This window comes from Cyclopterus lumpus, chromosome 9 (assembly GCF_009769545.1).
Source record: "Cyclopterus lumpus isolate fCycLum1 chromosome 9, fCycLum1.pri, whole genome shotgun sequence".
NCBI classification, from domain to species: domain Eukaryota; kingdom Metazoa; phylum Chordata; class Actinopteri; order Perciformes; family Cyclopteridae; genus Cyclopterus; species Cyclopterus lumpus.
Genome location: NC_046974.1, coordinates 23,851,524 through 23,878,880, shown reverse-complemented (window position 1 = coordinate 23,878,880; position 27,357 = coordinate 23,851,524). Strand labels below are relative to the sequence as shown.

The 27,357-nt window shown below is 45.0% G+C and overlaps 2 protein-coding genes across 9 annotated transcripts in view; one reads left to right on the top strand and one right to left on the bottom strand.

Moving 5' to 3' along the window:
• Positions 1-2,569: 2,569 nt before the first annotated feature.
• LOC117736544 (E3 ubiquitin-protein ligase KCMF1-like) lies at positions 2,570-12,734 on the top strand. Its single transcript, XM_034541944.1, is given in 9 exon segments — positions 2,570-2,731; positions 4,714-4,881; positions 6,649-6,788; positions 8,356-8,457; positions 9,563-9,743; positions 10,566-10,585; positions 10,587-10,885; positions 11,019-11,058; positions 11,060-12,734. Coding segments are annotated over 9 exon segments (1,251 nt in total). The 5' UTR covers positions 2,570-2,715; the 3' UTR covers positions 11,345-12,734.
• Positions 12,735-18,111: 5,377 nt separating this feature from the next.
• Positions 18,112-27,357, bottom strand: part of slc20a2 (solute carrier family 20 member 2) — a 46,353-nt gene continuing 37,107 nt past the window's right edge. For 5 of the 8 annotated variants that reach the window (XM_034540616.1, XM_034540613.1, XM_034540614.1 and 2 more), the window contains 4 exons: positions 27,226-27,357; positions 26,750-26,935; positions 23,865-23,949; positions 18,112-20,678 (listed from right to left, as the gene is read on the bottom strand). The exon at positions 27,226-27,357 is cut by the window's right edge and continues 508 nt beyond it. In XM_034540616.1, the coding sequence (XP_034396507.1) occupies positions 20,514-20,678; positions 23,865-23,949; positions 26,750-26,935; positions 27,226-27,357 (568 nt within the window). In that variant the 3' untranslated portion in view covers positions 18,112-20,513. Of the gene's footprint in view, positions 20,679-23,228; positions 23,314-23,862; positions 23,950-24,665; positions 26,936-27,225 lie in introns of those variants that run through there. The other 3 variants (XR_004609937.1, XR_004609938.1, XR_004609939.1) reach the window with 3 other exon arrangements.

The following is a 27,357-nucleotide window of genomic DNA, read 5'->3' as shown; positions in this document are numbered from 1 at the left end:
TCTCATTAGAGTTTTAAATAGTTTCCCCCTTTTCAGTCAGCTGATCATCGGCTGATCTATCGCGGATCTCATTGGTCAAGCCCCCGTTTGTTTACGTTAAGGGGCGTGGTAAAGTTGAATGAAGTCGTAGTAGGCTTCTCACGCTGCGCGTGCTCTGGAAACCCTTGTGGGGCGTGACGCGAGTCGTCGTAAAAAAAGAAAAACGGGTCCAGTTACTTATGTTACCGAGCAGTCAATGAGGTCTCACTCGAGGTCTTTATTATTATTATTATTATTATTGTTATTATTATTATAAACAACAACAACAACAACAACAATATGTGACGTGTGAAACCCACAGAGCCCCCCCCTCTTGATAATAATTAAAAGGCTCCGATCCGTGTATGTGTGTGTGTGTGTGTGTGTGGGGGGGGGGGGGGGGGGGGGGTGTTGGCGCGCTGCCAAACCATCAGCTTAGCTTAGCTTCACCGACCGGCTTCAATTGACGAGGCGAAGAATGGGCGCACTCACGCATGGGCTCTCCGCCACAATAACGCCACAGTTTTGTGTACATATGCATCAGCGCCCGCTTCCCTTTCACTGGAAGAGGGGGAGGAGGAGGGGGGAGTGTCACCTGCCATCAGCGGTGAGGTGTTTCCCTCTCGCTCTTCATCAGTTTCTACCTATACCAACATGCATCTCTCTATCTCCTCCAGACTGCTGTTCCACTGTATGTTTCTTGCTTTTTGATCACATTTGCCACATTATTATGAACACATTCTAAGGAAATTCTAATTGTAAGGAAATCGCCTAGATGCAGCAACAACAACAAAAAGATACAGCATTAAACATCATACAGCCTGTGAAACGTGGTGGTACACAGGGTCAGATGGCATTGCATGTTACTGTACAACTTTTACTAAAGCGCTCATGTTGTCCGCCTGGAAAGAACAAATTAGTCATTTGGACAGTGTCAGTTGGGTCCCATAAATCAAACCTCTCACCAGCTTCACTGTGACTTGGTAAGAAATTATCAAACGTTTTCAGAAAACCAACATAAAAAGGGAAGAGGGTGAGACTGCGGCATCCAAAATATCTCATCCTATTTTTACCCCATGTATTTATAGCCACACTGTATGATTTGTTTAGTTTTTCCCCAAACAGAGCAGATGGTGCATCTCCAGAGGGCACTGGAGTTCATGTGATGAGGTGATGCGGAAAAAAAGAAGAAATTCTGCGCTGTGCATTCTGATTTCTTTAAACAGATCGACCCTCGAGCGCGCAAGCACACACACACACACACACACACACACACACACACACACACACACACACACACACACACACTCTAAATACCCATAAACCTATAATTGAAATAACATAAAGTCCCACCTGCCACTGATAATAAACCTACAGTATAGCAACATTTAGTTTAGCAAGGATTCAACTGCATCCTTTTAAGTCTGATCATTGTCCTGACATCAGAGTAATAAAAAGTCTACCGAATGAGAGTTCTTAAAAAAGAAGAAGAAGAAAAGAGCAGAACTCAAAATGACTTCCCAGAATTAGGCTGTTGGACTGAAACGGTTGTCAGACTGGCAGTAATATTTACTCCAGCGTTAATGTTGCTTCTCATGCGGGGTTGTTGTTATTCTTTCCATCCACACAAGCACCAGCCAAGCCACCTGGAGTCAGTGGGCCATGTTTGATTCTGCACGATGCAGACCTGTCCAGATTTTTGGCCCACGAACGTCAGGAGCCGACAATGAGACTCTGTGGACTACTGAAACAGGTCACCTGCTGTGTGGGGAGAGTAGAGGGGGCAAGAGAGCGTATATAACTTCAACATATCCATCAAGTGTGACCCCGTTCTCAAACCTTCACATGTAAGGCCTTATGTGTGTGTGCCATGAAGTCAGAGCAAAGTTGAACCTATTTTTCAAAGCTACTGTACTTGTGTGTATACCTTCCATCATGTTTTCTCTCTGCGCAAGAAAAAAAACCAACCAATTAACTGTATCTAGCATTAATTTTGTTAGATTATTATTCCAAGCCAGTAAGATCATGGAATTTTTGCTCAAATCTTTTTCTTTTTTTAGGTGATATCAATTAAACACATGAAAGGTACAACTACTATTTACATAGCCCATACTCAGAGTGTGACATGACATTCAGGTATAGGCCATATTTGTCTTATGAGTTGTGTATTTAAAAGCATATCTCAATTCAATATATTTTAATTTAATTCCAATGCTGCCTCCCAGTCAGTCCCCTGCAGATATGAAAACAAATGGGCTAATAAGGCCTCTTTTACAGAAATGGACTGCCATCAGAAGACAGGGGTTAACATCTAACTAAGTACCTGTTCAGAGGGATGGACAAGGAACTTGTAATGAATACAATTGTTAACAACGTCCTTGTTTTGAAGGGACCCGTTTCCAGGTACCCGGGGAGTCACCTCTCAGCCTCTTCTTCCATACATACGTCTCAGCCACCCGCCAGTCGAGGCGACCACAGCACCAAAGCTGAGACCATAGCGCCACCGTGTGGACGTGGGAGCAGTGCACTGGACAGTGACACAGCAGGAGGCGGCGGAGGGGGGGCAGTGAGCCAGACCGGATCCTTCATGAGGGAAGAGGCCAGGGCCAGCCAACCAACCCCGGCTTCTCTTCTCTAATATTATTCTGCATTGCGAGCCAGGGAGCCCGAGCAGGAGGCTGCGCTAGTGTCCGTAGAATGTCCCGTCATGAAGGTAAGAACGCGCGGCGGTGCGAGCAAGTCGGGATTTGAGCTAAAAAGAAACGGTTGACAGAGCACCGCCAGCTAGCCGACAACGTCTTGTTTTGAAGCCCATCCTAGCTAACGCTCGCTGCTGGTAGCAGCAAGGTTGAGGAGTAATTTCGCGGGGGCGCATTGTGGCGGACACAACACATACAAATGTGTGGTCAAAAACAACGGACCTTGGGGTTGACATGTATGTTTCAGGTAACGTGACGTTACACCAGCCGGCGTAAAGGTGACCAAAACGACGCTGACTTGTAAGCGGAATAAGCTAGTTAGCTAGGTGTGCTAGCTAGCCCGCAAGCTAGCTGGTGATTGGTTATGTGGGTTAACGTTAACGAGCCGGGGAGCGAGGGGGAGTGCCGCGCATAGGGAACACACGAGAGCGGACAATCCCGGTGGGTGCTGACGGGTCTTACTCGTTAACTGGTTCTAGCCTCCTTCAGAGTGAAAGTTGGCCTTTTTTTTTAGATTCCACTTTCGCAAGCTAACATTTAGCAAACCGACACTCAATCTGCGACTCAACCTTGTTGGGCTTGAAGTTCGCTGTTGCTGTCAAGTAAGTTAAACGTTAGCGGGGCGGCGTGAGGGGACTGACTTCACCGCTCCGGTTGAAAAAAAGTTGAGCTAGTTAGGCGAAGTCTACCGCCATTGTCTTACGTGTGGGCCAACGGGAGCGGCTTTATTCGTTAAATAGTTAACGTGCAGCAGCAGCGAGGTTAGTCGGGCCCAAGCGGCCTTTCCGCTCTACGTGCCCGTGTTGTCAACTTCACCGACATATTAATGCCTGAGGTGAAACGCGGTTATCGTCGTTACCGTGTGTCTGTGGCCGGTAACAACGCACACAGGACCAGGGTGGCACTGAGCTGCAACAGCACGCCAGCTGTGAATGGAGACGTGAGGGACTTGCACGACTGTTTGTCAATCAAGACCCGCCGGGGCTTCTGAACGCAGAGGGTTCCGTTTTCACACACAGACACCGTGCCTCTTATGCAAAGTGTTGGCAGTAATATATCGATAAGGACTGCTTTATGAATGAGCTGGCTGGTGTGAGTAGTTTTATTGGGAGGTTAATGGGACAGACATTAGTCACTCAAGAGTAAGAGGATTGCCACAGTTGCTGAACGGCAACATGCTTGAAGTACATGATGCAATGCAACATGCATGCAATAAATACACACTGCATGACGCTTTCAACGTTCAACCAGTGGGCTGTTGCTACTCCATGTTTTTTAAAAATATATTTCTCGGCTGCGGCTGTTAAAGGCACTTGAATAGAAGTTTGAACATGTATATATTATACATACATATATTATTGTGTTACAATCAACCAGCACAGACACACCTCAGCCTTGTCCCTTCACCATCGTGACAATAAACACAACTGTCACACTGGGAATAGAATATTATGCAAGCCAGTACACTCTCACAACGACACAGTACAAGTTCTCTCACGGCCCACAATTAAAATCTGAACATCATTGGTACGGATGCGTTATACTTAGCAGGTGTTCACGTTCTTTCCACCAGTCATAATGCCCTTTTTGCAAGTGCATAGTTACTATTCTGTTAAATTATACTGTATAAGACTTTAATAGGTATGTTTTGAAGATACCTTTTTATAATTAAGTAAAAATGTGAAGCTTGTATTCATTGTCATCCAGTCATTGATTATACTTTTTAGAAGACATTTCCAGATTAGTTTTGATCTGCCATGGTGAAGGACATCCCAGTTAAGCCATCTAATGCAATGCCTAATAATAAGGAGGATCCATAGTAAATGGCTTAAATGATTTACATGTGCTTGACCAAAAAATGTTCCTTCAAATCTGAATAAAAAAACACGTTTACACGTTTGATATGTGCTGTGTTGATCAACACAAACAAAGTTGACTTGGGTATACAACGTGTAACCTCTTTCTCCCGTCATGTCTTATCTTACCCCCTCCTCAGGCGTGAGCTGCGACGCATGTTTGAAAGGCAACTTCAGAGGACGACGATACAAATGTTTAATCTGCTACGACTACGACCTGTGCGCATCGTGCTACGAGAGCGGCGCAACCACAACCAGACACACCACAGAGCATCCCATGCAGTGTATATTAACCCGAGTTGACTTTGGTGAGTGGAGTTGATGTTCACATCAGGCTGATCAGGGGACCTATGCAGGCCGTAAAAATATGGAAAGTGTGAATTTTAGCCACATGAGCTGTCTGTCAGTCAGTGTTATATGTGTTGCTGCTATTCATGCTGTTTGGTAACAATTGACCTCAATGGGCGGATGTTGATGATGCACTGGCAATCAGGCGAGAAAATACGGATGTTGAACACAGCCAATTCACTTTGTGCTGCATCTGTGCAGTTCCAAGATAAACCCCCAAACCGGACACACCGTATCTATGAACTGACATTGAGATGATGAACCACTTTGAGAATCAGAGTGCTTCTGAGTCAGATGTTATCGTAAGCCGGGTATCAACAATGAGCTATCAAAAATAAGTGCATCTACACTTAGTAGTGTAAGGGTGTTTGTGCATGTGGTACGATGGGTGATAGACCATTTTCAAGAATGTCCTGGCAGAGGATACCAACACAAAAAAAGAATGAAAAGCTTTAATTGCAAACCATCTGGGGTTTTTAGACCAGGGATTTAAAAGTTTGTACTGTGATTCACAAATAATCAAGATGAGATTTTCTTGGCGTGTCATCATAAGGATAAACTTCTGATACTGGCAGTTTTTCTAAACCACCCTTCAGTGGCTTTAATAAGTCAACCTGTTAGTGTACGTTATCTTTTGCTGTCGCCAGCTTTTGTTTTCAGACGGGTAGGCTGCTCTCAAATGGCATCGCGGTGATTGATGTGACCCAAACAGCTTGAGGAGTTTTTTTGGGAGGGCGTTATTAGAGTGCTGATCTAATTTATCTCTCCACGAATAACACCGTTTATTTCTGGCAGCAATGGGGATTGAGGTACACTTTTAGTTAACTATTAATAATTGGTGAATTTGATATTACACTAGACGTAGTATCTATTCTGTTATATGATCTGTTGGGGAAAGAAAGAAAAAACTGCCACTGAAAACACGGTTGTGTTGGAAGCCACTAATAGCTTTTGCTGTAAACGGGGGAGGAAAGTGCACAAACTGCTTTCTTTAAAGCTGCACTAATCAGTGTTTTCATATTGTCTACGTGTATTGTGAAAGGGCTCACTCGAGTGAATGAAACCACATCAAATTATTACCAAACCCTGCAGATCTACTCTATGGAGCGTTTTTTCTTCTTCTTCGCAGCCTTTGAATGTTACACTTGTGGTTCAGTCTCCCCGTCGTCACCAACAATGTTTGCAGCAGGTAAACCCCAAGTTGCCGAACTGCCCAACGCCAAATTGCAGTACGAACATAGTTGGCGAATAACTGGTGAACCGAACGCAGCAGATATGTCCCTCAGAAATTGGTGTTTAAAAACCGAGCTGGCAGGAAAAATTGACTTGCATCTATCAAGTGGACACAAACGCTACTTCAAATGAATGCTTGTTTGTTCGATGTGTAAATAGGCAGCTGCTCGCTTACAGGTTCACCATAACAACTTTATCAGGTGATTATAATATGTCAGTGTTGTGGTAACAGCCTGTTCAAACTGCCCCCAGCTTGATTGAACGTGAGTGGGCTTGGAAGTGTTTTATTATGAACTGTTGTGTCAAGGCTAAAATGGCCTAGGTTCACTAGGTGTTTCTCCGTATCTGAATTCAAACCACTTGTTAATTGTGCGTGCTTGCATGCTTCTCAATCCTAAACATTTCTGTGCTCCGGTGAGGGAGAAATGGTGCAATCACAGCGCCCGAAACAGCCAAATCGTTGACATTGAATGTCCATCTTGGTTCCTCTCCAGACCTGTACTACGGTGGAGAGGCGTTCTCAGTGGAGCAGCCCCAGGCCTTCACATGTCCCTACTGTGGCAGGATGGGCTACACAGAGATCACCCTGCAGGAGCACGTGGCTGCAGAGCACACAGAGACCTCCACGGAAGTGGTAAGTTGGTGCCGTCACCACACACACACGCAATGCAGCCTTCTATGGACGTTTGCGCAGATCTCAAGACCTGGAAACATTTACACACCTCAGATTTGATTTACTGAATTGAGAAAACATCCTGTTTCTGAGATTGTTTCCTCACATTTAGAGGACCCTGCAGTTTATTTTTTGTATTTTTTAAGTATGCTGTGGTACGTTTACATCTTAATCGTCGCCTTGCTTCAGTGTGATGGTCCAAGCCAAGTTGTGATGTCAACTTCTGACTCCCGCAAGTAAAACTGAACTGCGAGTGAAGTCAGATAGAAGGTGCAGCTCTATTTATAGATGCCCAGTGTTTTTCTTCTGATGGCAAAAGAGCACTGGTTTGAACTACTGAGAGAACCGTAGCTCATGTGATGTATGCTTAACATTACGAACAATTTCAGTCCTTTTCTTTAAAATAGATTTTGGTTAGTCAAGGTTTATTAATTTACCACAGTGGGACACTAGTTATTTAGTTTGGCAAGTTTATATATTTTAATATCAAAACCATGTACAGGTACACACTTGTGCCTGCTACAATGCACTCAAAGACCCAAACACACTTTTTGCTGCATATTATAAAATGGCCGACTATCAGTGGTTTAGGTTTATCTCATTTGCATAATTTCCAGTCATAACCCTCATTAGAACAGAGATCCCCATCCACGGGCCGAGGACCAGCACCCTGCTGCAAAGACAATAAATCGAAAACCTGAATAATAAATATAACATTACAGGGCTATTTGTGCAGTAATTGCATGAATTTGCAATCTTTCCTCTCCTCGTCACGGCAGACAACAACGCAACCACCAGATGTGCCGTTTTTTTTTTGAAACATCAAATCTTCCATGAACCTTTTGAATGTCCAGTGTGGCGCAGCAGGGGGTGTAAACAGTTTTTGGGTACAGTGAAAATGTTAAAAAGACTAAACTCCAACAAATATGAATGGAAGCACAATATTTCGTTTGATTAATAATAAAAAAAAAAATGTCAGCTGGGATAGGCTCCAGCGCCCCCGCGACCCTAATGAGGATAAGCGGTATTGAAAATGGATGGATGGATGGATAGAATTTTGAAAAAAGATTACCATCCTAATATTTTGTGTGTTTGTTGGAGAGTGAAGGTGGATTATTGTATTTAATGTTTTTGTAAGATTGAGTGTGTGTTTATATATTTTTCTGGCAGCAGGGTGCTGGGTAATGCGGTGCCTTTATGACAAGTTCAGAAATGTTCAACTTGCTCAGCCTTTCAGAAAGAAAATGCTGTCAGCCTTTATTATTATAACTAATTATAATAACAATGTCAATGTTATCAATGAAGCGTCCCTGGTGCAACAGAAGCCCCAGCAAATTGAATTCATCGAAATGTCAAACGTTTCCAAGTTGATCTTTGACTTCAACTTCACAGCTGTTGGGATTTGTGACGGAGAGCTGGACTCTCGCCTGTTATCGCATCTTCTCATAGTTCAATATCAATTGTTGACTGTGGGGGTGAAGTGTGACGATATTAATGTGTGCCCCCCCCCTCTCCTCTCCTCTCCCAGATCTGCCCCATATGTGCAGCGCTGCCAGGCGGCGACCCCAACCATGTGACGGATGACTTTGCTGCTCATCTCACACTTGAACACAGAGCACCCAGAGACCTGATATCCTTTTACAATAGATCCACATACTTGACTAAAACTAGGCTGCTATATCAACTGTTAAAAGTTTAATTCCCATTTTGGTCAGGTGTGTGGCGGCGAGCGGATATCTGGAGGTTTTGTGTGTGTGTGTGGAAACTGTTCAGCCGTTAATGCACATGCCACGTGGAAGAGTTCGGTGTGCGTGACCAAGGTTGCTTTGTCAATACAAAGATCAGCGCACAACAAGCTGCCTGTTCACTGGAACTGACATCTGCCGATAGCGTTGTTTTATACATCACCATGGTGGGCGAAGGTAACAGAATAAATGAGTTCCTGCTTGTTGTTCTCGCATAAGTAAATGATGTGTCGAGTCGTTGTGACCAGCCTGTGTGTGTGTGTGGAGGCTTCACTCAGGTTGCACACTGTTTGCCACTTGGTTCGACGCAAAGTCCAAGTCTCCATTGCCATGAGAGGTAGTGTTGTGTTTTGCTGGTGCGTGCTGTACTAATCCAATCCATCCATCCATCCATTTTCAATACCGCTTATCCTCATTAGGGTCGCGGGGGCGCTGGAGCCTATCCCAGCTGACATAGGGCGAAGGCAGGGACACCCTGGACAGGCCGCCAGTCCATCGAGGGCAAAAATCCAATCCAATCTGGAACGCTAATTTTTTTGCAATCGGTGCAGCGGTGAGGTGACTGCAAAGGCAGCAACAGCTGGGGCCACAAGTTGTAATCGGGCATCTTACTCGAACTTGAGCCTCGCTGCACTTAGTCGGGTTGTATTTCCAAAATGCGTACTCATCCCAATTTGTTCCTTTTTTGAGATTGAAAATGTCTGAGTTGGCTCTCGCTGTAAATGCAGCTGCAGGAGAGCCACACAAAGAAGGACTTTTCAAAGATTTGTCATTTTTCAAATTGCATGCCATAGCAGCATCTGTGCTTTCCCGGCAGGAACCAGCTGAAACGCTGGGAGGATATCTCCCTTTCCGTATCTTTTGGTTTTGGACTGTCGGTCTGACAAAACAAGCAGGTTGGATAATGAGCTTGGGCTCTGGGAACTAACGATGGGGCATTTAGTGTAATCGGTGTACACTCTCGATGGGTTCCTTAACGACTAGCGCCACGATGAGTCCAGTGGGGTGCGGCACGTGAGGAGGATGTTTCACCCTGGGCGTGGGCTGGGGGGTCCGAGAGCCCGCAGGTCCAACATGCACTTCACCAGCAGCACCACAGGGGGGCTCTCCACCAGCCAGAGCTCCTCCCAGAGCTCCAACTACAGCAGAGAGGCCATGGACCCCATAGCAGGTCAGTCGCACCCACGCACGCACACACACAGTGTGGAGAAGGCATAGTGACACAGTAGACCCATGTGGACACAGCTGCAGAACCTGATGTAGGTCCAGACAGCACAGTTGTGCTGAAAACAATTAAATTCAGTGTCGCCCTGCTACAAAAGCAGGAGGTCCGACACACACATAACACACACAAGGCTAATACTCAGTACTAAATCAATAAGTCATGAAACAAATTCTCATACATACAGATACGTTCCTGCAGAAGGCCTAAAGGTACTCTGGGTAATACAGTAATGTGTGGGCTGAGTTGTTGCTTGTTTATCCTGTTCCCAATCTAAATCCGGTTCAATGCTTGGCATTCGCCATGTCAGCCCCAGCTGTGCCATAATGAGGGTCCCTGTTCGGTCCTCCTCACTAATGAACCACTCTACCTGCTGGGCCGTTGACCCGGCTGGTTGTGTTTTGAGCCCAATCGTCTCCCCGTCGATGGTCTTTTGAGTTCTTTTGCTGCACTTGGATCAGAGGCCCCACGGGAGGGGGACATGTCTGTGACATTGGAGCTAATATATATATGTTTTAGGGATAAACAATGTGACCAATTTGACATTAAGTTGACAGCAAATTCTTGAAAAGGTTGTATTTTGATCATGTTCTATCACAAGTTTGCTTGCTGTGCTTAAAGATCATGTTTTCATGGGAGCTAAAACTGATGCTAGTCTGGTAGGCTGCTAGTCTTCATCCTAACGGTGTTCATGTTGCAGCTGAGTAGCACAGGACTGAAGTGACAGTGAAGTGTTTGTTTCTGGCACTGAGCCCTCGTCTCTTCCCCCAGAGCTTCTGTCCCAGTTGTCGGGGGGTGCGGCGTTCGGCGGGAGGACAGCTCAGCTCGGGCCCCTCAGCCTCCCAGCTCCAGCAGCTTCAGATGCAACTCCAGCTGGAGCGCCAGCAGGCCCAGGCAGCACGGCAGCAGCTGGAGACGGCCCGAAACGCCACCCGGGGCGGCAGCCGAGCCAATGCCATCCTCAACACCAATTCAGCTGGCGCCAACCACAACTCCAGCGTCAACCACAACACCAACCCAAGTCCCAACCCGGGCCCGCCTGAATCCAACACGCAGCAAACGGCACACAGCTCCCAGTTCCTACTCAGCAGGTAAGCATCCGCTTTCAATGCCTTCGCTTGAAAAGTCCCTCGGATGTTTGACCGTCACTCTGCGGAGTGTTTGCATTTATTATGCGCTCCTCCCGCCTTTGTCTCACCACTGTCCACTCTCCCCCGCCTTCAGGCTAAGCGAACCGCGGCTGTCGGAGGCGGAGCGGCAGGCGTGTGGAGGCCCAGTGGGCCGACAGGAGCCTGTTTGTGACGGAGCTGCTGCTGTCCACACTGCTGCCCGACGAGGACGAGGCTTCCTCCTCGGAAGACGAGGACGACTGTCACGGCCCGTTGAGGAACTTCGCCCACTTCGAGGCCATGGGCTGTGTTGAGGTCATGACCCTGGACGTGGCACTGGAGAACCTCAACCTCAAGGAGATGACCCGGCAACCAGGACGGCGAAAGCGGTGGCTAAAAGCCGCGCCTGCGAAGAAAGAGCCCCCTGCGCCGCCCCTTTGATGACATGGCCTCCCCCTCCCCTCAGACCACCGTTGATCACGGCCGACTGCTGAGTCGGTCCAACTGCCAATGGATGACAAAAAAGACTGCAGTTCTTTTTGGCTTTGTTTTTATTATTATTATTATTATTATTATTATTATTATTTTTCTCAGTGATTGTCATTTCAGCTGTCGCGCCCCACTCGGCCCGTGTCTATTACGTTGTGTACATTGAATAAAAGTAGTGAGACGAGAGAATGTGAAGGCAAGCGTGTGGCAAAGAAAGAAAAAAAAACTATAGAAATATATTATAGAAAAATCTATATGAAAGTTGATAATCAATTCTACGTAACCTGCGTTTCCTCTAGCAGATGAGCAAAGCGTAGTTATCTGTTTTTTTTGTGTGTGTTTTAAGGACAGAAACGCGTCTCACACACACACTCGCCCAGGGAGAAGAGGCAGACGGAAACCTCTCCGGGGGCTGCTGTGTATTTATAGTTATTAATTAAAGAAGTGCTTGGATGGTTTACCACAACTTAAGCATGAGCTTAAAATCACCACGTGCCCATTTTTAACTGCACAGTCACCAAAAGGGGAGGTCTCTCTCTGTTTATGTTGGGACACCTGAGTAACTAAAGGAACGGTGGTGAGTGCCACACCACTGGCACCACACACACACACACACACACCGATGGGCGCGTTGGTTACATTCATGTCCAGTCTCATCCCCTACCCCTCGTGTGACATCACCTGTTTTGGGGTCATGTGACCTTGCTTTATATCGACTGTGGGCACTTTGGTTTGGAAATGCATATCCAGTGTCCGTTTGTGTGCACTACATGAAGGCGTCACGCAACTCGGTGGCAAATGGAGACAAAGCGGTCTCTTCGGTGCGACCGCTTTCAGGCCTTTCTTTTCTTTTTTTTCTAACATGGAAGAAACTCAACCTGATCTTCACAAGGTTGTTGTTTTTTTATTTTCTCTCTTTCTCTTTAAAAGGAAGACCAAACCGCTACCGTCTCAAGCTTCCCTTGACCTGAAATGAATCTTCTCCATCACTCATGAATGCAAAGATCACTCATCATGTGACTTGAAGGAGAGACTCCTGTATTGCTCTTTCCATTAATTTCTCTGTCAAAAACAAACAAGATCTTTGTATGCCTCCACTGCTACCTGAAGAAATGCAATGTATGTTTTTTTTTGTCTGGAGTCAAACCACAGGGTTAAACCTTTTCAATCTGGAGGACAATAAAAATGTTTTGGATGGAAATGAACTAACCCAATCCTGCGCTCTGGTTGGTGTTTTTTGTACTTTCGTTTGTTTGTTTTTTCTCTCAGTTGCTAACTTTTTTGGTGAGCATGTACAGCATATGGTAAAGAAATACAAATAAACACCTATCTTACAGGTCAAGTTCTATCTCGATCCCTCTCATATACTCTGACTGCATGTTCTCATTCACAGCAGATCAAAAGGCCAAAGTAACACCGTGTATGAATGGTGACGGAGGGCTGTAGAGTTGAGCAGCGTCTTGGAAAAGATGAGCCGAAAGAAGTATTCAAAAAGTCGATTCAGAAAAGAAATGGATAGATAATTAAATGATTTGCCTTGACTTTTTTTTTGTGCCTCATACCAATTTACCAATTATTCGTAATGTTTATTAACTGGCCTGTTTTTCGAAAGCTAGTGGTGTCTCCCTGTTGTGAAGAGTCCAGAGAGGCCTCCATGTCCTAAATGTTTGGGAGGAAATGTATTCCGACGAGGACAAGAACGTCTCCAGCTTCCTTTTTTTTAAAAAAGGAGTCAAACGTCTGTCGTGGAGAACTGCTGTGACCACGAGTGCAATGGGTCCCGCTGGGTCGGGGGCCAGTAGGATTTCAAACCTCTCTGAAAGCTTTACTGGCAAAAATATACACATCTTTGCCACTCTAGCGTTAGTGACATGTTCACATATTCTCATTGAGGGATTTATTATTATATTTGAACTCGGACCAGCAGATTAGCTTTTCAATGTTGCATGCCCAATATAAAAAAAAAATTAGTCAAAGCCCTGAAACTCACTTCATTCCATATCTTCCCCAGATTTTATTAAATTTGTTTCAAATCTTCCACATTAGTAGTCTTCAGCACCATCCACTTCTGCCTCAAATTATGTCACGTGAAGCGCTGCTAAAGGCCATCGGCCTCAGCTGCCTACAGGTCGAGACCTGATGCAACGACCAGGTGCGTTACCAAAACAAGTGTGAAAAAATGTACGGAGGCCTCTGAGTCATAGAAAAACCGATCGCTAATAAAAGGAGAAAGTCCAAAGGCCATTTAGAATTATTCATATTTCATTATCTTTGGGAACACTTTCATTTATAACAAATACAAGATTCAAAAAGTACATTTATGCCTTTATTCTTTTGACGGTGTTATTTACTCATTTTTTATACACGTGCATATGGGCAAATAAAACACATACATGCATGCGTGTGCGATCTCTGTGATTTATTGGGTGTGATTATTGCATATGTTGTGGCCTCATCTTCCGTTAGATGATGATAACAAAGTAAAGTTACACGCAGCATCCACGTATTGGCTACCGTAAAAATATCTCAGGGGTTTGTTGTCATCAAAGAATGGGACTCAAAAACAGGAGGTTGATGTTATTGCATTTGCTACATACCACAAATTACATTAAAAAAAGTCACTACAAACCACAAGCTTGCTATAAGTGGACCTCTTAGCACACACACACGCACACGGACATGTAGAGCCCTGTTGTCAATTACGACAAACACAAGAACCACAAATAAAGAAATGGGCTCGGCCTCTCAGAGCAGAGCTACTAAAAACAGAGCAGGAGGTGAAGGATTCCATTTCTCGCCGGTTACTGATTCAACCGACATGACATGGAAGCCATTATCCCATTGAGCGTTAATGCTGTCACTTGCTGTGTGCCAGCATCAAACCGGCATTTTTCCAGCGTTACTGCAGAGACTTCTTAAATGAAAACCCCAGCACGGGACACCACGGTGCTGGGAACTTAAAAAGTGAAGTCTGTGCCAAGTCTCTGAATTATTATCAGAGCTCTAAAACCCTAAATAACAGCAGCCTGAAAAGATGTGGCCCACTCATTCAGTCCTTGAACTGAATGAACTGGTTGCTATAGGAAACCAAATGCACAAAGTGTGTGTGGGGGTGGGGGGACTTTAAATGTTTACATGCTAAATATATGTATATATCCACACATATACCTATATATATATATATATATACACACACACATATATATATACACACACATATATATATATACATATATATATATATACACATACACACACACATATATTTATACACACATATATATATATAATATATTTATACATACACTAATATATATATATATATTTATACACACACATATATATATATATATGTATATATATATATACACACACACACACATATACATGTATATATACATACATATACATATTTATATACACACATTACATATCATTGAGCCAACGCTTTTATCCAAAGTGACTTTCAATAAGTGCATTCAACCGTGAGCACAAACTCAGAACAATAAGAATCAAGAAAGTAACATTTCTTCAAGAAAGCCCCAACTACAAAAATACCATAAGTTAGTGGCATTTAGGTGCCACTGAAGTGCTAATCTGCTCTCCTGATGTCAATGGGGAGCTCGTTCCACCACTGAGGAGCCAGGACAGCAAACAGTGTGGATTTTGTCGAGTGATTAGCTTGCAGTGACGGAGTCACAAGTCGATTGGTAGATGCCGAGCGGAGTGAACAGGCTCGGGTGTAAGATTTGACCATATCCTGGATGTAGACGGGACCCGATCTGTTCGCAGCACGGTACGCAAGAACCAATCTTTTGAAGCGGATGCTGGCAGCCACTGGTAACCAGTGAAGGGAGCGGAGTAGTGTGGGTGAATTTAGGTTAAAGACCGTCAAGCTGCTGCATTCTGGATGAGCTGCAAATGGCATTAGCAGGTAGACCTGCCAGGAGGGAGTTACAGTAGTCTAGACGTGAAATGACCAAAGCCTGGACCAGAACCTGTGCTACATTCTGAGTAAGAAGAGGATGTATTCTCTTGATGTTGTGCAGCATGTACCTACAGGAACGTGTTGTTGCAGTAATGTTGGCAGTCAGGGAGAGTTGACTGTCAAGTGTCACACCGAGGTTCCTGGCAGTCGGGGTCGGGGCTAACACAGAGTTGTTGAAAGTGGTAGTCGGGTCGTGGGTGGGAGAGCCTTTCCCTGGAAGGAAAAGCAGTTCAGTTTGGTCGGGGTTGATTTTCAGGTGGTGTGCAGACATCCACTGAGAGATGTCAGTCAGACAGGCAGAGATTCGTGCTGCTACCTGTGTTTCAGATTGGGGAAACAAGAGGATCAATTGGGTGTCATAAGCATAGCTATGGTAGGAAAAGCCATGCGAGTGAATGACAGAGCCGAGATAATTAGTGTACAGAGAGAAGAGGAGGACTGAGCCCTGAGGGGCCCCAGTAGGGACAGGGCAAGGTTAAGACACAGATCCTCTCCAAGTTACGCGGTAAGTGCGGCCGTTGAGGTAGGATGAGAAAAGTGAGAGCGCAGTGCCTGAGATACCCAGGTCCTGCAGGGAGGAAATAAGGATCTGGTGGTTCACTGTGTCAAATGCCACAGAAAGGTCTATAGGATAAGGACAGAGGAGAGTGAGGCGGCTTTAGCAGTGTGAAGTTGCTCAGAGACAGCAAGGAGGGCAGTCTCTGTTGAGTGACCCGCCTTGAATCCAGACTGGTGGGGGTCAAGAAGGTTGCTATGGTGGAGAAAGGAGGAGACTTGGTTAAAGATAGCTCTATAGTCAACAAAGTGGCTTGGTAGAAGGGTGGAAGGAGGAGGGGGACATGGGGAGTCAAGAAGGTTGGAAAAGATAGAGAAGAGTTGTTTGGTGTTAGAGAAAGAAGATTGAATTTTGGTTTGGTAGAAAGAGCTTTCGGCTGCAGATAGAGGCAGAGAAGAAGGAGAGAAGAGATTGATAGGCGAGCAGGTCGTCTTCATGTTTAGATTTTCACCATTTCCTTTCCGAATTTGGCCGAAGGTGGCTCTCTCGGCACGCACCGAGTGGAATCTCTATGACGCAATCGATCCTCTCAAATTCACAGTAAACAGTCTCTTTAAAATAAGACAACACAATGGAATTCAGGTATTCTTTGTAATTTTAATTCCCATAATTTAGTTTAAATGCAGACATTTTTTTTTTCACTCACTAAAATCTTAAATAAAACATTACAGTACGATATATGCAAATCAGAAGAGCTTTAAGATTTTGTAGAAGCAGGCTACAGTTTCTTTAGATTTTTATTTATTCATTCATTCTTTTGTTTATTTATTAATTTTGTCAAACGTTTGAAGGACCGGACAATTAAGATAGCAGTAAACAGTAACAGGACAACACGGAGCTTGTAAAGCCTGCAGGCCGCCAAGGAGCACATTGCATGACAAACGGACCAGAACACGAGGACTTCCTGGTGAGGGTCTGAACTGATGCCCCTCCCCCTCTTGGGAGGTGGCTGCTGGTTCCCATGCGAGAAGGAGAGGGCCGTGCCATCTAGTGGCTGCGTTCAGTCGCACGATTTTGGCTATGATTCATAAGTTAATTGGACTCAATGGGGTCCGACTCAATTAAAGGCCCTAAAAAAAGTTTTTTTAGCGTGGCTCTGTTGGGAAAACGGTGACGTCACATGTTTTTTGTGCAGCAATCAGAGGCATTTGAATCAAGTCGTGGGGTTGTTTGTCAAACCTTATTAGCTGACTTTCCAGTGTTTAACTTTGAAGAAATAACACCTACGGATGTCACTTTTAATCCAATTATCATTATTTAAGGCTAAAACAAAAGACATTTGTTTGAAGTGTTACAATCAGACGTGTTTAACGTCGCCACCAGAAGACCATTGTCACTTTTTCCTCCCCGTCTTGAGCAGCGCATCCCTTTTGGCCCGTCAGGACTGAGAATGCACGAGCATGAACAAACAAAAACACCCACACCCACACAGAGTTAAAAAAGGGGGCCTGCAAGAGCACGGTGATGCAGCAAAAACCAGAAGCATGCTGGCTGATCTCAGTCCAGTCAACGTCAAACGTGGACTCAAGTCTTATCTCGTCGTTTACGCAACCAAACGTCCAGCAGCTGCAGACAGACTGTTGTTTGCCATCAGCTGAAGTATGGACGTCAGAGCAGGTTGCTATGGCTGTACTAGACAGCAACATGGTGTGTGCGATGCAATACCACGACTACTACTATTACACTACTTTGTTTGCCAGAAAAAAAGATTGAGTTAGTCCCAATGCATAGTATGTCAGATAGTCTGCCATAAATGCTGGGCCATCCGACAGTATTTGGTTGCAGTTTGCAGAATGCGTGCCATGCTGGCCTCTCTGACCCACAATCCTCTGCGCAGCGGATCTACGAGCAAGAAGGTAAAAGTTAAAGCTGCGATGTTGTGACGAAGCCGTGCACATCAGACTGAGCAGCTTTTTATTTTTAAACGTGAATAAATCATGTTTTGTTAGCATTCAATACGTTTTTTTTTTAACTTCACACATTTAAACCCACCAGCTCTGTGCAGCCCCCCCCTCCCAACGGCCCCGTGTGAATAGTGGTCTCCTGCCTAAACATGGAAACATAGTCCGGTTATCAAGTTAAACATTTAGGAGTCTCGACCACAGAGACTTTGCCTTCACAGCTCATGATCAAAAAGCGGTATAGGGAAACAAAATTACAAAGTGTTTTTCCATCTAAAAAATTTAAAAATAATAAAATAATTGAATTGGTAATTTTAAAAATTCCGATCAATTGGCAACTGGCACGTCCAACTACCGGGCTCGAGAGGAAGCGTGGCAGATGTTCCTGGGGCTCCAATACCAAACTAGTCCCTGTTCTCCGACCCCCCCCCCCACGACATGTGCTCCACAGTGTTCCGGAAGCCCGCTCGGGTTAAAACTCAGATATGGTAGAAAAATATATAGTCTTGATGATATTTCTCCAGTCATTCTCTCCATTACTGAACATGTAGTTTCATCACATTGTAGTAGCAGTGTAAAGTGACAGGGGTCATGATTAGAACTACTTTTACTACAACATCATCAACAACAACAACAATTCATCACACTTCTCTCACGCTCTAGACACTTCAGGCTATTTATGTTTCTTATTTTACTTGCACAAAATAAATTCATGGTTAATAGTTCCGTCTTTCATTGGCATCATTAGGCAACGGTTTTTATTAATTCCAGATACTCTACAATATGGTTACCATGTAAACACCACAGTACTTCATTATTTGACCGTATCTGCACAAAGTAAAACAATGTTACAAGGCAAGTGGCTACTTAAGCATAGATTTGTTCAAAAGGAAAATTAGGAAAACACAACCACAAGAAGAACAAAAGAACAAACAAAAAAGAGACCTTGCAACACCTGGTATGGTTTGTTCAAATAAAAAAGAAAAAAAACGCTTTAGACTTTGTTCTTCTACAGGTCAGGTGACCTTGTTAAAAAGCTGGTGATGATCGGTATTAACGCTCCTGATACCCGCTTCATTTAAAAATAATGATCCGAAGACAAAAAGTCTGTGATATTTCGGACCCCCCCCCCCCCCCCCCCGACCCCATAATATCTCCCTTACCATCATCAGACTAAAACGCTTCTACAATTCCAAAAACTACAACCGGCCCATTTTGAGGAGCTACACGTGTGGGCCAGGGGTTCGAATCCCCTCTCTTTCCACCTCTGCATTAACTGGCTGAGTTTTGGTAATGCGTTTGGTAATGACGTCTGACGTGACAGAGAGGCTCAGGGCTACAGAAGCCTCCTAGACCGTCGTTGGCTACAAACTAAAAGCCAAACGGATGAAGATATGTCAACTTTTTACGCAACCTTGTTGGGTGTTTCTTTGTCTCTGTGGTGGTTAAAACTCATTCTGCTCGAAATATCTTTTGAATATCTTTAAAGAGGGAAACCTTGAACTGAAGAACTCTCAGCCAATACTGTTGAATTTCCTGATGCGACTACAATCAGAAGTAATGAAATGTCCCCACTTTTCCCTGCTGAGAATGGATTCATTAATTTACAGTTAAATACCGTTTTTAAATGTTACATTTTTTAAATTAATACACTTCTGCAAACCGTTTCTGGAAAAACGACCTGTGTGTGTGTACTCTGGGATGAAACACACTGTATAATATGACATCATGAAGAGCCCGCCCCTCCCTCCCTCCCTTACTACGTTAACAACCGTGAAACCTCCCCCAAAACTCTATACGGACAGTATTTACAGTACAAATTACAGTATATTACATCATTAAAAAATATGAGATCCATTTCTAAAAACATACAAGCCAAAGAAAAATCAACTCCTTTAGCAAATCAGGTTTCTGTCGTATCATGTGAACAAAAAAACAAAGAAATAGCAGAGTGACAGTCCCACCACCACTCTCTCTGAGGCGTCCTTTCCGTTTGGCCCTGGCTAGCGTGTTCAAAGTGAGACGATCGATGGATTGGTTTTGTTTTTTACTTTAAAGCAAGCCGCAATACAACAAATCACACTAAATCCGATACAACAATATGTACAGGGTTTGTTTTTTCTGGCATTTTGGAACAGTAATAATGAGCACTTGACCGACTACAATACGCGGGGTTGTTGGTAGAACGATTACAGTTTTACTGCAGTTTCCGTGCGCAGTCTTTGTTTTGTGTTTTCTTTTAAACTCGTGATTTTGTTTAAGGTTTTTACATTTTTTTATGACGAGACAGAAAAGAGTTACTGGAAACCTCCCCATGGTTGTCGCAGCCGATTGAATGGAGGGTGAAACACGTTGGCGGCTCACTTTCTTATGAAGAGAATAAATAGGAACCGATCAGCTAACCCAAGTGAGGCAAAGAGATCTCTGGACTACGGAGCCAACCCTCCTCACATCCACCGTACGATCCAGTCTGTCTGCAAACCTCCTCTCTCCTCCCTCACCCATTCCCTCACTTCGTCTTCCTCCTCCGTTTTCTGTACCTCTGACACTCAAGCTTGGATTAAATTTTTTTTTTTTTACCCGAGTGTCTCTCTCTTCTTCTTCTTCTTCTTCTTCTTCTTCTTTCTTCTTCCTTCCTTCCTCCTCCTCCTCCTCCTCCTCCCAGCCGTGCGTCCCTCAGACGAAGGGCAGGATTCCGTAGACAAACACGGCCATGACGGCGGCGCTGAACAGGCCGGCCACGGGTACCGTGACGAACCACGCCAGGAAGATGTTCCTGAAGAGGTGCCAGTCCACCGCTTTCTTGGAGCGGATCCAACCCACGGCCACGACCGAGCCCACCTAAAGGTGCCCGGGGGGAAGGAGAGAGAACAATCAGCAGCAGCACGGAACAGAACCTTTTAAGTAGACAACGTCAAAGACACTGTGAAGAGCTGCAGGTCGTTCAGGCTTGTGTTTCTTTTGTCTTTTTACAGGCGTCTGCATTCTTGCTGACTTCTTAAACATCCAGTATGTTGAGCTATTATTTGTCCATCTAGCTCTCCATTATGTTTGTGGCCTCTGGCTTTAAAAGATAATAAAATAAAAAGCACTACAGATCAGAGGGAGAAAGTACAATTTTGAGGTAGTTTAACTTTAGTTGAATATTTCTATTAAAAGTTAAAGTAGCAGCTGAGCAGAACAAAAAGATCCACAGGGAAGTGGATACAAAAATGTTGGCAGCGCACAACATTAGCCTCCGAACAGAAAAGGCCTGAGATTGACCTTCAGCTCTTCGCGACCAGCTCGGGTCCAAAATGTCTGTTAGTCAGAGCAAGCCGATCATAAAAGTTACCGCAACCTTAGTGTATTACGCGGTGACGTCTGAAATCAGCAGTTCTGGTGTTTAAAAAAAAAAGCTGCTAATTTAAATCATCTCTGCTCATGTCAGACGTCCACACGTGAACTCTTATCTCACCATTATTCAAGTCATCGAATCAGAACAGTGTGATTTCATGTTTATGGACACGTTTCAGTGCGTTGGAGGGGCACGTGCAATGACTGTGGCGCTCGCAGGTTGAACTGTGCCTGCTCTTATACGGCCAGAGAAACACAAGACGCCTTCTGTCCCACTGGAGACTAAATTTGGAAGGTCAACAGAGTCCAGTGGTGTTTGTGGTCCAGAGGTCGGTCTCGCTCATACTAGACCGCACTGAAATACCTTCAGGGAAGGAAAGGTCGCAGGCCGACCGTCTGCTTCTCAGAAAGGTTACTCTACTTTTCCCCCTTTGTGTGGGTTATTTAGCTTTATTCTGAAAAGCCTGTGTGAAAGTGAGACCTAAACTCTGTCTGCAACATGTTTATTGACCGCCCAGTTGTGGTATTTCAGGCGCCTGTAGAGCTTCTGAAACAACGCGTCACTGCACGTGCTCCCACCGGCGACAGGGCATCCGTTCAGTTTTATCTCAGTAAAGAAGCCAAATGGAAAGAGAGGGGGACAAAAAAAAAATGAACGGACACCCGTCCCTGCTCGCTCACGTTCTCTCTGGGAGATGTTTACAGATGTTGTTGGCAATTTTCTTAATTAAATGTTACTGCAAGGAACTTTCGTGTTGATTTTGGTGGTCCCTGTGGACGAGAGTGGTAGTGTTTCTGAGCACCCTTTCTTTAGAAAACTTCTCGTTTTACTGCAGCAGGGGTCTGGCGGTCTGGCAGTCCATGGTTCTGGTTCTACCGTGCCTCCCTGCCAAGCAGTGCGGTGTCTGCGATTCTATCCGACCCGGTGGCACTGACGACAGCCGTTAGGAATAACTATAAAAGAGACAGCCAATCTTCTCGCTGATGGCCTCGTTTACTTAACAGGTCGTGTGGAGACGTCAGTATAACGTTAAGACCATTACCAGCTTAAAGTTCCTCACAGTAACATCAATTGAGACACCGTATCACAAGTTTCACGGATGTCGTTCAAATGCTGATTTCGTCCAACAACGCCTGGGCATCTCCCCCAACTCAAGCACAAAATCAAATCACCACGAGAACTTAGACCTCTATCCATGAGTATATTTAATGTTTGGCATGGTTGTTGATTATCCAAGATTTTAGGGAAGGGGTGTAGGAGGGTGAGAGGTGGAAATAAGGAATGGATGATGATGTTGACCTTTAGAGAAATTGATCAGTAATTTAATACCAGTTTTGAGTCTTGTGGAGTTTCCCTTCAGCAGGCATTTTGAAAGACGTTTCCCGAAACCACAACACGATAGTTGCATTTCATTGCAGCGATCACTCAAAGAAATCTCTAAAACTCTGTTTTCACTTGATTTAACAATGAACTGCATGTGTTACACTAACCCCCCCCCCCCCTCAATGTATTTGAAGGTATTCCAGCTTTTCTTTTTTATTCCCGGCAGAGTTCCTCACCTCTGTTCTTATCTTATGTCTGAGAGTTAGCTTAGCTTAGCATAAAGACTGGAAACAAGAGGAACCAGATCTGACAACCAGTATTTTATTTTACTTGCTGCACTATTACTCGGCTGGAAGCAGTAACTCCCTCGAGTCTCCACTGGTTGCCTGGCAACTGATCACAGCCAATAAAGATCCTGGAATAAATGTTTTTAGAAAACGCAGATTAAACGGCAGATAAATGGGATCCTTCATCTAACTAATGAAAGAGAATGTGAAGTAGAGGATGATACATTAACAGCTATGCTATACCTGACAAACTGCTTGATTATTTAATAAGCTTGAATTTCATCATCACTTCTTCTTTTTTTTAAACTCTGAGAGGCTTTTGCTGCCGGGGGGAAACTGCAGGAGAAGTCAAAACAGCAACTTCAAGAGTTGAGTGATTGGCGGTGGCGATTGTAAGCTACGGGTGAAGCGGTGAAGGAGCTTCACCACCAATGACACCAATACCTTGCAGTGGGTGGAGCTTATTGGAATGCCCACATTTGACGCAACAAGCACTGTTAACGCACTCATTACTTCAATGCAAAATCCGCTGTGAAGACAGATGAGTGGAGAGACACAGAGAGAGGTGGAGAGGAGAGGGAGAGGGGTAAATAAAAGAGTAGAAAACAAGTGCGGCAGGTGGGGTTGGGGGGCGTCCTGTAGACAAGCACAGGAGGTGAGGACCCACACGCCAAACCATGCTGAGAGGGCAATAAAAACATGGAAGAGAGTTGGTGGAAATGAAGCAAAGGATGAGACACCATGTTGATGGTGGTTGTGGAGGTGGGGGGGGTTGGACCCGGAGTGGGTCCGCCACGTCTTCCAGTCTAGATCTTAGGTTTCCTGGAAAGAAACAGGGGAGAGGGGGGCTACACACTGCCGCGGCGGGCCGGGGAACAGCTCCATTTGTTTGTCTCATTAAATGTAAAAGAGAATCAGAACTTTTCTCTCTTTAGTTTTTTTCTTTTTGAATTGAGGTAGCCAGGTTAAGGAGACCCGGTGCCCCCGGGAGGCAGTGGAAGCTCCCCGTCCCCTGGAAAAGTGCCTGTTGAAAGGGATAAGATGGTGAGAGGCCGTCTGGAGGGGGCCGCTCGCTCATACCTTGCAGTGCGTGGTACTGACAGGGATTCCGATATTGGAAGCAAACACCACTGTGAGTGCAGAGGCCAGTTCAATAGTGAATCCACTGTGAAAGGGAGGGGAGGGGGAGAGAAAGGAGGGGGGAGGCGGGGGGGGACAAAGAGACATCCTTCATTGTAATGTCTGGGTTGTGCTGCTGATGGCACGACCCATAGTTCATCGTAATACAGTTAAAGAATGGCTCTTTAAGAGGAGGATCAACACACACACACACACCTACACACACACACCCACACCCACACCCACCCACACACACACACTCCTGAGCTTTGCCGAAGTGTGTTTCTGCCTCGTGCCGACTAGAAGACGTGTCCCCTGTCCAGAACACTATTCACACTTTGACACCAGACTTGTGGGTGGAAGAAAAACATTATTTTTTTTAAAGTCACCCCCTCCCTTCAGATCTCAGCCATCACACACAAAAACATGTAAGCATTCCCTTGAGATGGAAAACTGCGGAATTTAGAAAACACAAGCAAACATAGAGAGATCAGCGTGAGAAAGCAAATTGAATGACGTCGGCGTTAGCGGACGCTTCTTTTGTTGAAGTTACTTCTGGGGAACGGAGGCAATTCACATCAAATTGGTCGTGAACTACAAAAGGCGATGACTTTCACAGACGCGTTTTTAATGATTTCACTTGAGTTTCGGATATCACTTGAACGCGCCTGTCTATCTGTCTCTCTGTTTCTCTCTAGCAGAAAGACGCAAAGGTGTCATCAAGGAGGTGAGACAGCAGATGAATGGATTTTGGCCACTCACTTGTGCTTTTCCTACTGTGGAAAAGGCCGATTCATCAGGAGAAAGACGAGTCAGTTGGACAGACACCACTCCTTTCACCTACACACACACACTTGTATAAGCGGGTCAATTATATAAGTGTGCCACACGCTATGAGCGCATCACAAAGAGATTTGGCGAGGCCACTTAGATCTGCAGCAGTCCGTCACTGTGGTGGTCAGAAGGATAAAAATCCACATTTCAAGTAAAAAAAATAAATACAAAAAAGAGATACACCGCCGCTGCTCGGTCCACTGACTACAGACACACAACCACACTTTCCTGTCCTCGCCCCCGAAACGAGCCTCTTTGTCAGACTGATGCATGGAAACAGACACGATGGACAAGAGGGCCTTTGGAACTGCAGAACCACAGAACCAGAGCAAATTTGTCTTTGAGTCCTGGCAAACCACCAAGCTGGTGATGGAAAGAAAAAGAGGCGCAGAGCAAGAGAGGTGCCAAGGTGAAAGGAGAAAATGGAGACAGAGTGAGTAATGAGAGTGGGAACAACCGCGGGACTTTAAGGAGAATTTAGAGGAGGCACGGCGATAAAAAACCAAGACATAACGATGCAGCGAGGAGACGATAATGGGAGGGAAGGAAGAAAAGAAGGAAGCGAGGAGGAGGAGAAGGAATAGCTGCAGAAGAAGAAGAAGAAGAAGAAGAAGGGGGTTAACCGCAAAAAAGAAGAAGAGGTTTACCGGAGAGGGTAGGAAGAAAACTAAAGAAAAAAGAGGAGGACAGAGGGGGCAGAAAGAAAAGAGCAAGAGACGGAGTCAGACTGGCGTCCCTCCCCCACGGTTGGAGAGGAGAGACCAGGGTTCCCACTGTGGCTTTACCCCTCCCTGCTTTACTTCTCCTCATCCAGACTGCCAAACAACTTCATGTATATCTGTGTGATGTTCCCTGCACGCACACGAAAAACTTGGAATAATTAGGTCTCAATATGCACGCACGTACAGTACATTCACCGCACGGCAACCTGCAGGCGGAGAGCCTCGCTGCTGACACGAAACACACAAACAACCTTGACCCACACACACACACACGTGCACACACACACCCACACACTCACTTCAGCTAACGCATAGGAAGACGAGGGGACATGCAGAGAGATGGAGGGAGAGAAATCGATCGGGAACGGAGGCGCTGTTGATGTCCGCTGCTGAGGTTGTGGGACCAAGTGTGCCCTCTGGATATACGTGTTGTGCTCTGAAAGACTACTTATGTATTCAGAATGGTTTACGTAACGAGGGCACAAGGCAAACAGCGAGAGTATCCTTCCAACTTTGTTCTCTCTGGATTTCTACACAAAACAGTAAATAATTAGTTTTATAAATGTATTAATGGGACAAAGTGTAGAAAATTATAGTTTTGTTGTTTAGTAATCATAGTATATTCATCATCACATATTTGATATGTCTCTTTAAAAAAAGGAGACTATCCATTTACTTTTTGTACTGCTCTTAATCCCAAAAACAAATATACAAAAAAGGTTGTTCCATCTTCACAAACGGGCCTTTTCAGATGCAGCGGGCATAGACAATCAGTATCTATGTGTATATATATATATATATATATATATATATATATATATATTATATATATATACATACAGTATATATAGTGGAACCGTGTACTTGCAGGATCCTTGTGCAGCAAAAGGGCCGTTTTGCCTGCAGCGGCAGCTCTGTTTAGGAATTGGAGGGCGGCGAGTCGGCGCATGGTCCAGACAAACCCATTGATTAGTCGGACAAGTTTACTCGAGCCGTGAAGGTGCTCTTAATGTCATTACGCTATCACAGGTTTGTGCACTCTGCTGCCAGCGTAGTGTGGATGTATGGAAGTCAGAAGTTTAATAACATTTAACAGCCATATTAAAAGACAGTGGTTGTGTGTGTGTGTGTGTGTGATACTTACCAAGGACGTTGTTCCACCGGATATCGAGCCTTATTGGAAGTTAGTCTCTCTCTCTTTCCTTCCAGTTCACTCTTACAATCCTCCATAAAACACAGGCACGCCAACCCCGCAAACGCAACCGCCCTCCCACGCAGTGCCGTTCTCACCTTGAGGGGGTGATAGGAGTTAGGTCCTTCCCCATGGTCTGGATGACGCGGCGGCCCCACACCCACAGGCCGGCACAGATGCCGATCCCGCCGTAAAACAGCAGCCAGAGGGGGGTGTCGGCGTCCTGCATCACGCCGCCCTGGTCGTAGATCATCCACAGCGCCACCAGGGGCCCGATGGCGTTACTGCGGAGGTGAGGAAATCGAGCGTGACTTCAGGCAGCCCCTCTAATATTCATGCTAGACTGAACAAAGCCGGTTTTCCTGTATTTGTGGGCACACAATCTTTACTTGGATGTGATCTTATAGGGCAAAAAGCTCATGGTGTGTGTGTGTATATATATATATATATATATATATATATATATATATATATACACACACACATATATACATACACACATATATACATACACACATATGTATATATATATACACATATGTATATACGATCAGGCGGCAGCAGGAGGCAGCACCTGACATCGTTGCCTCCGTGGGCGAAGGAGCCGAAGCAGGCGGTGAGGATCTGTAGGAAGTGAAAGAGCAGGAAGACCTCAGGCTTGTCCTTCTCCTCGCTATCCTCCTCGGCTAAGTCGTCCAGAGGTACG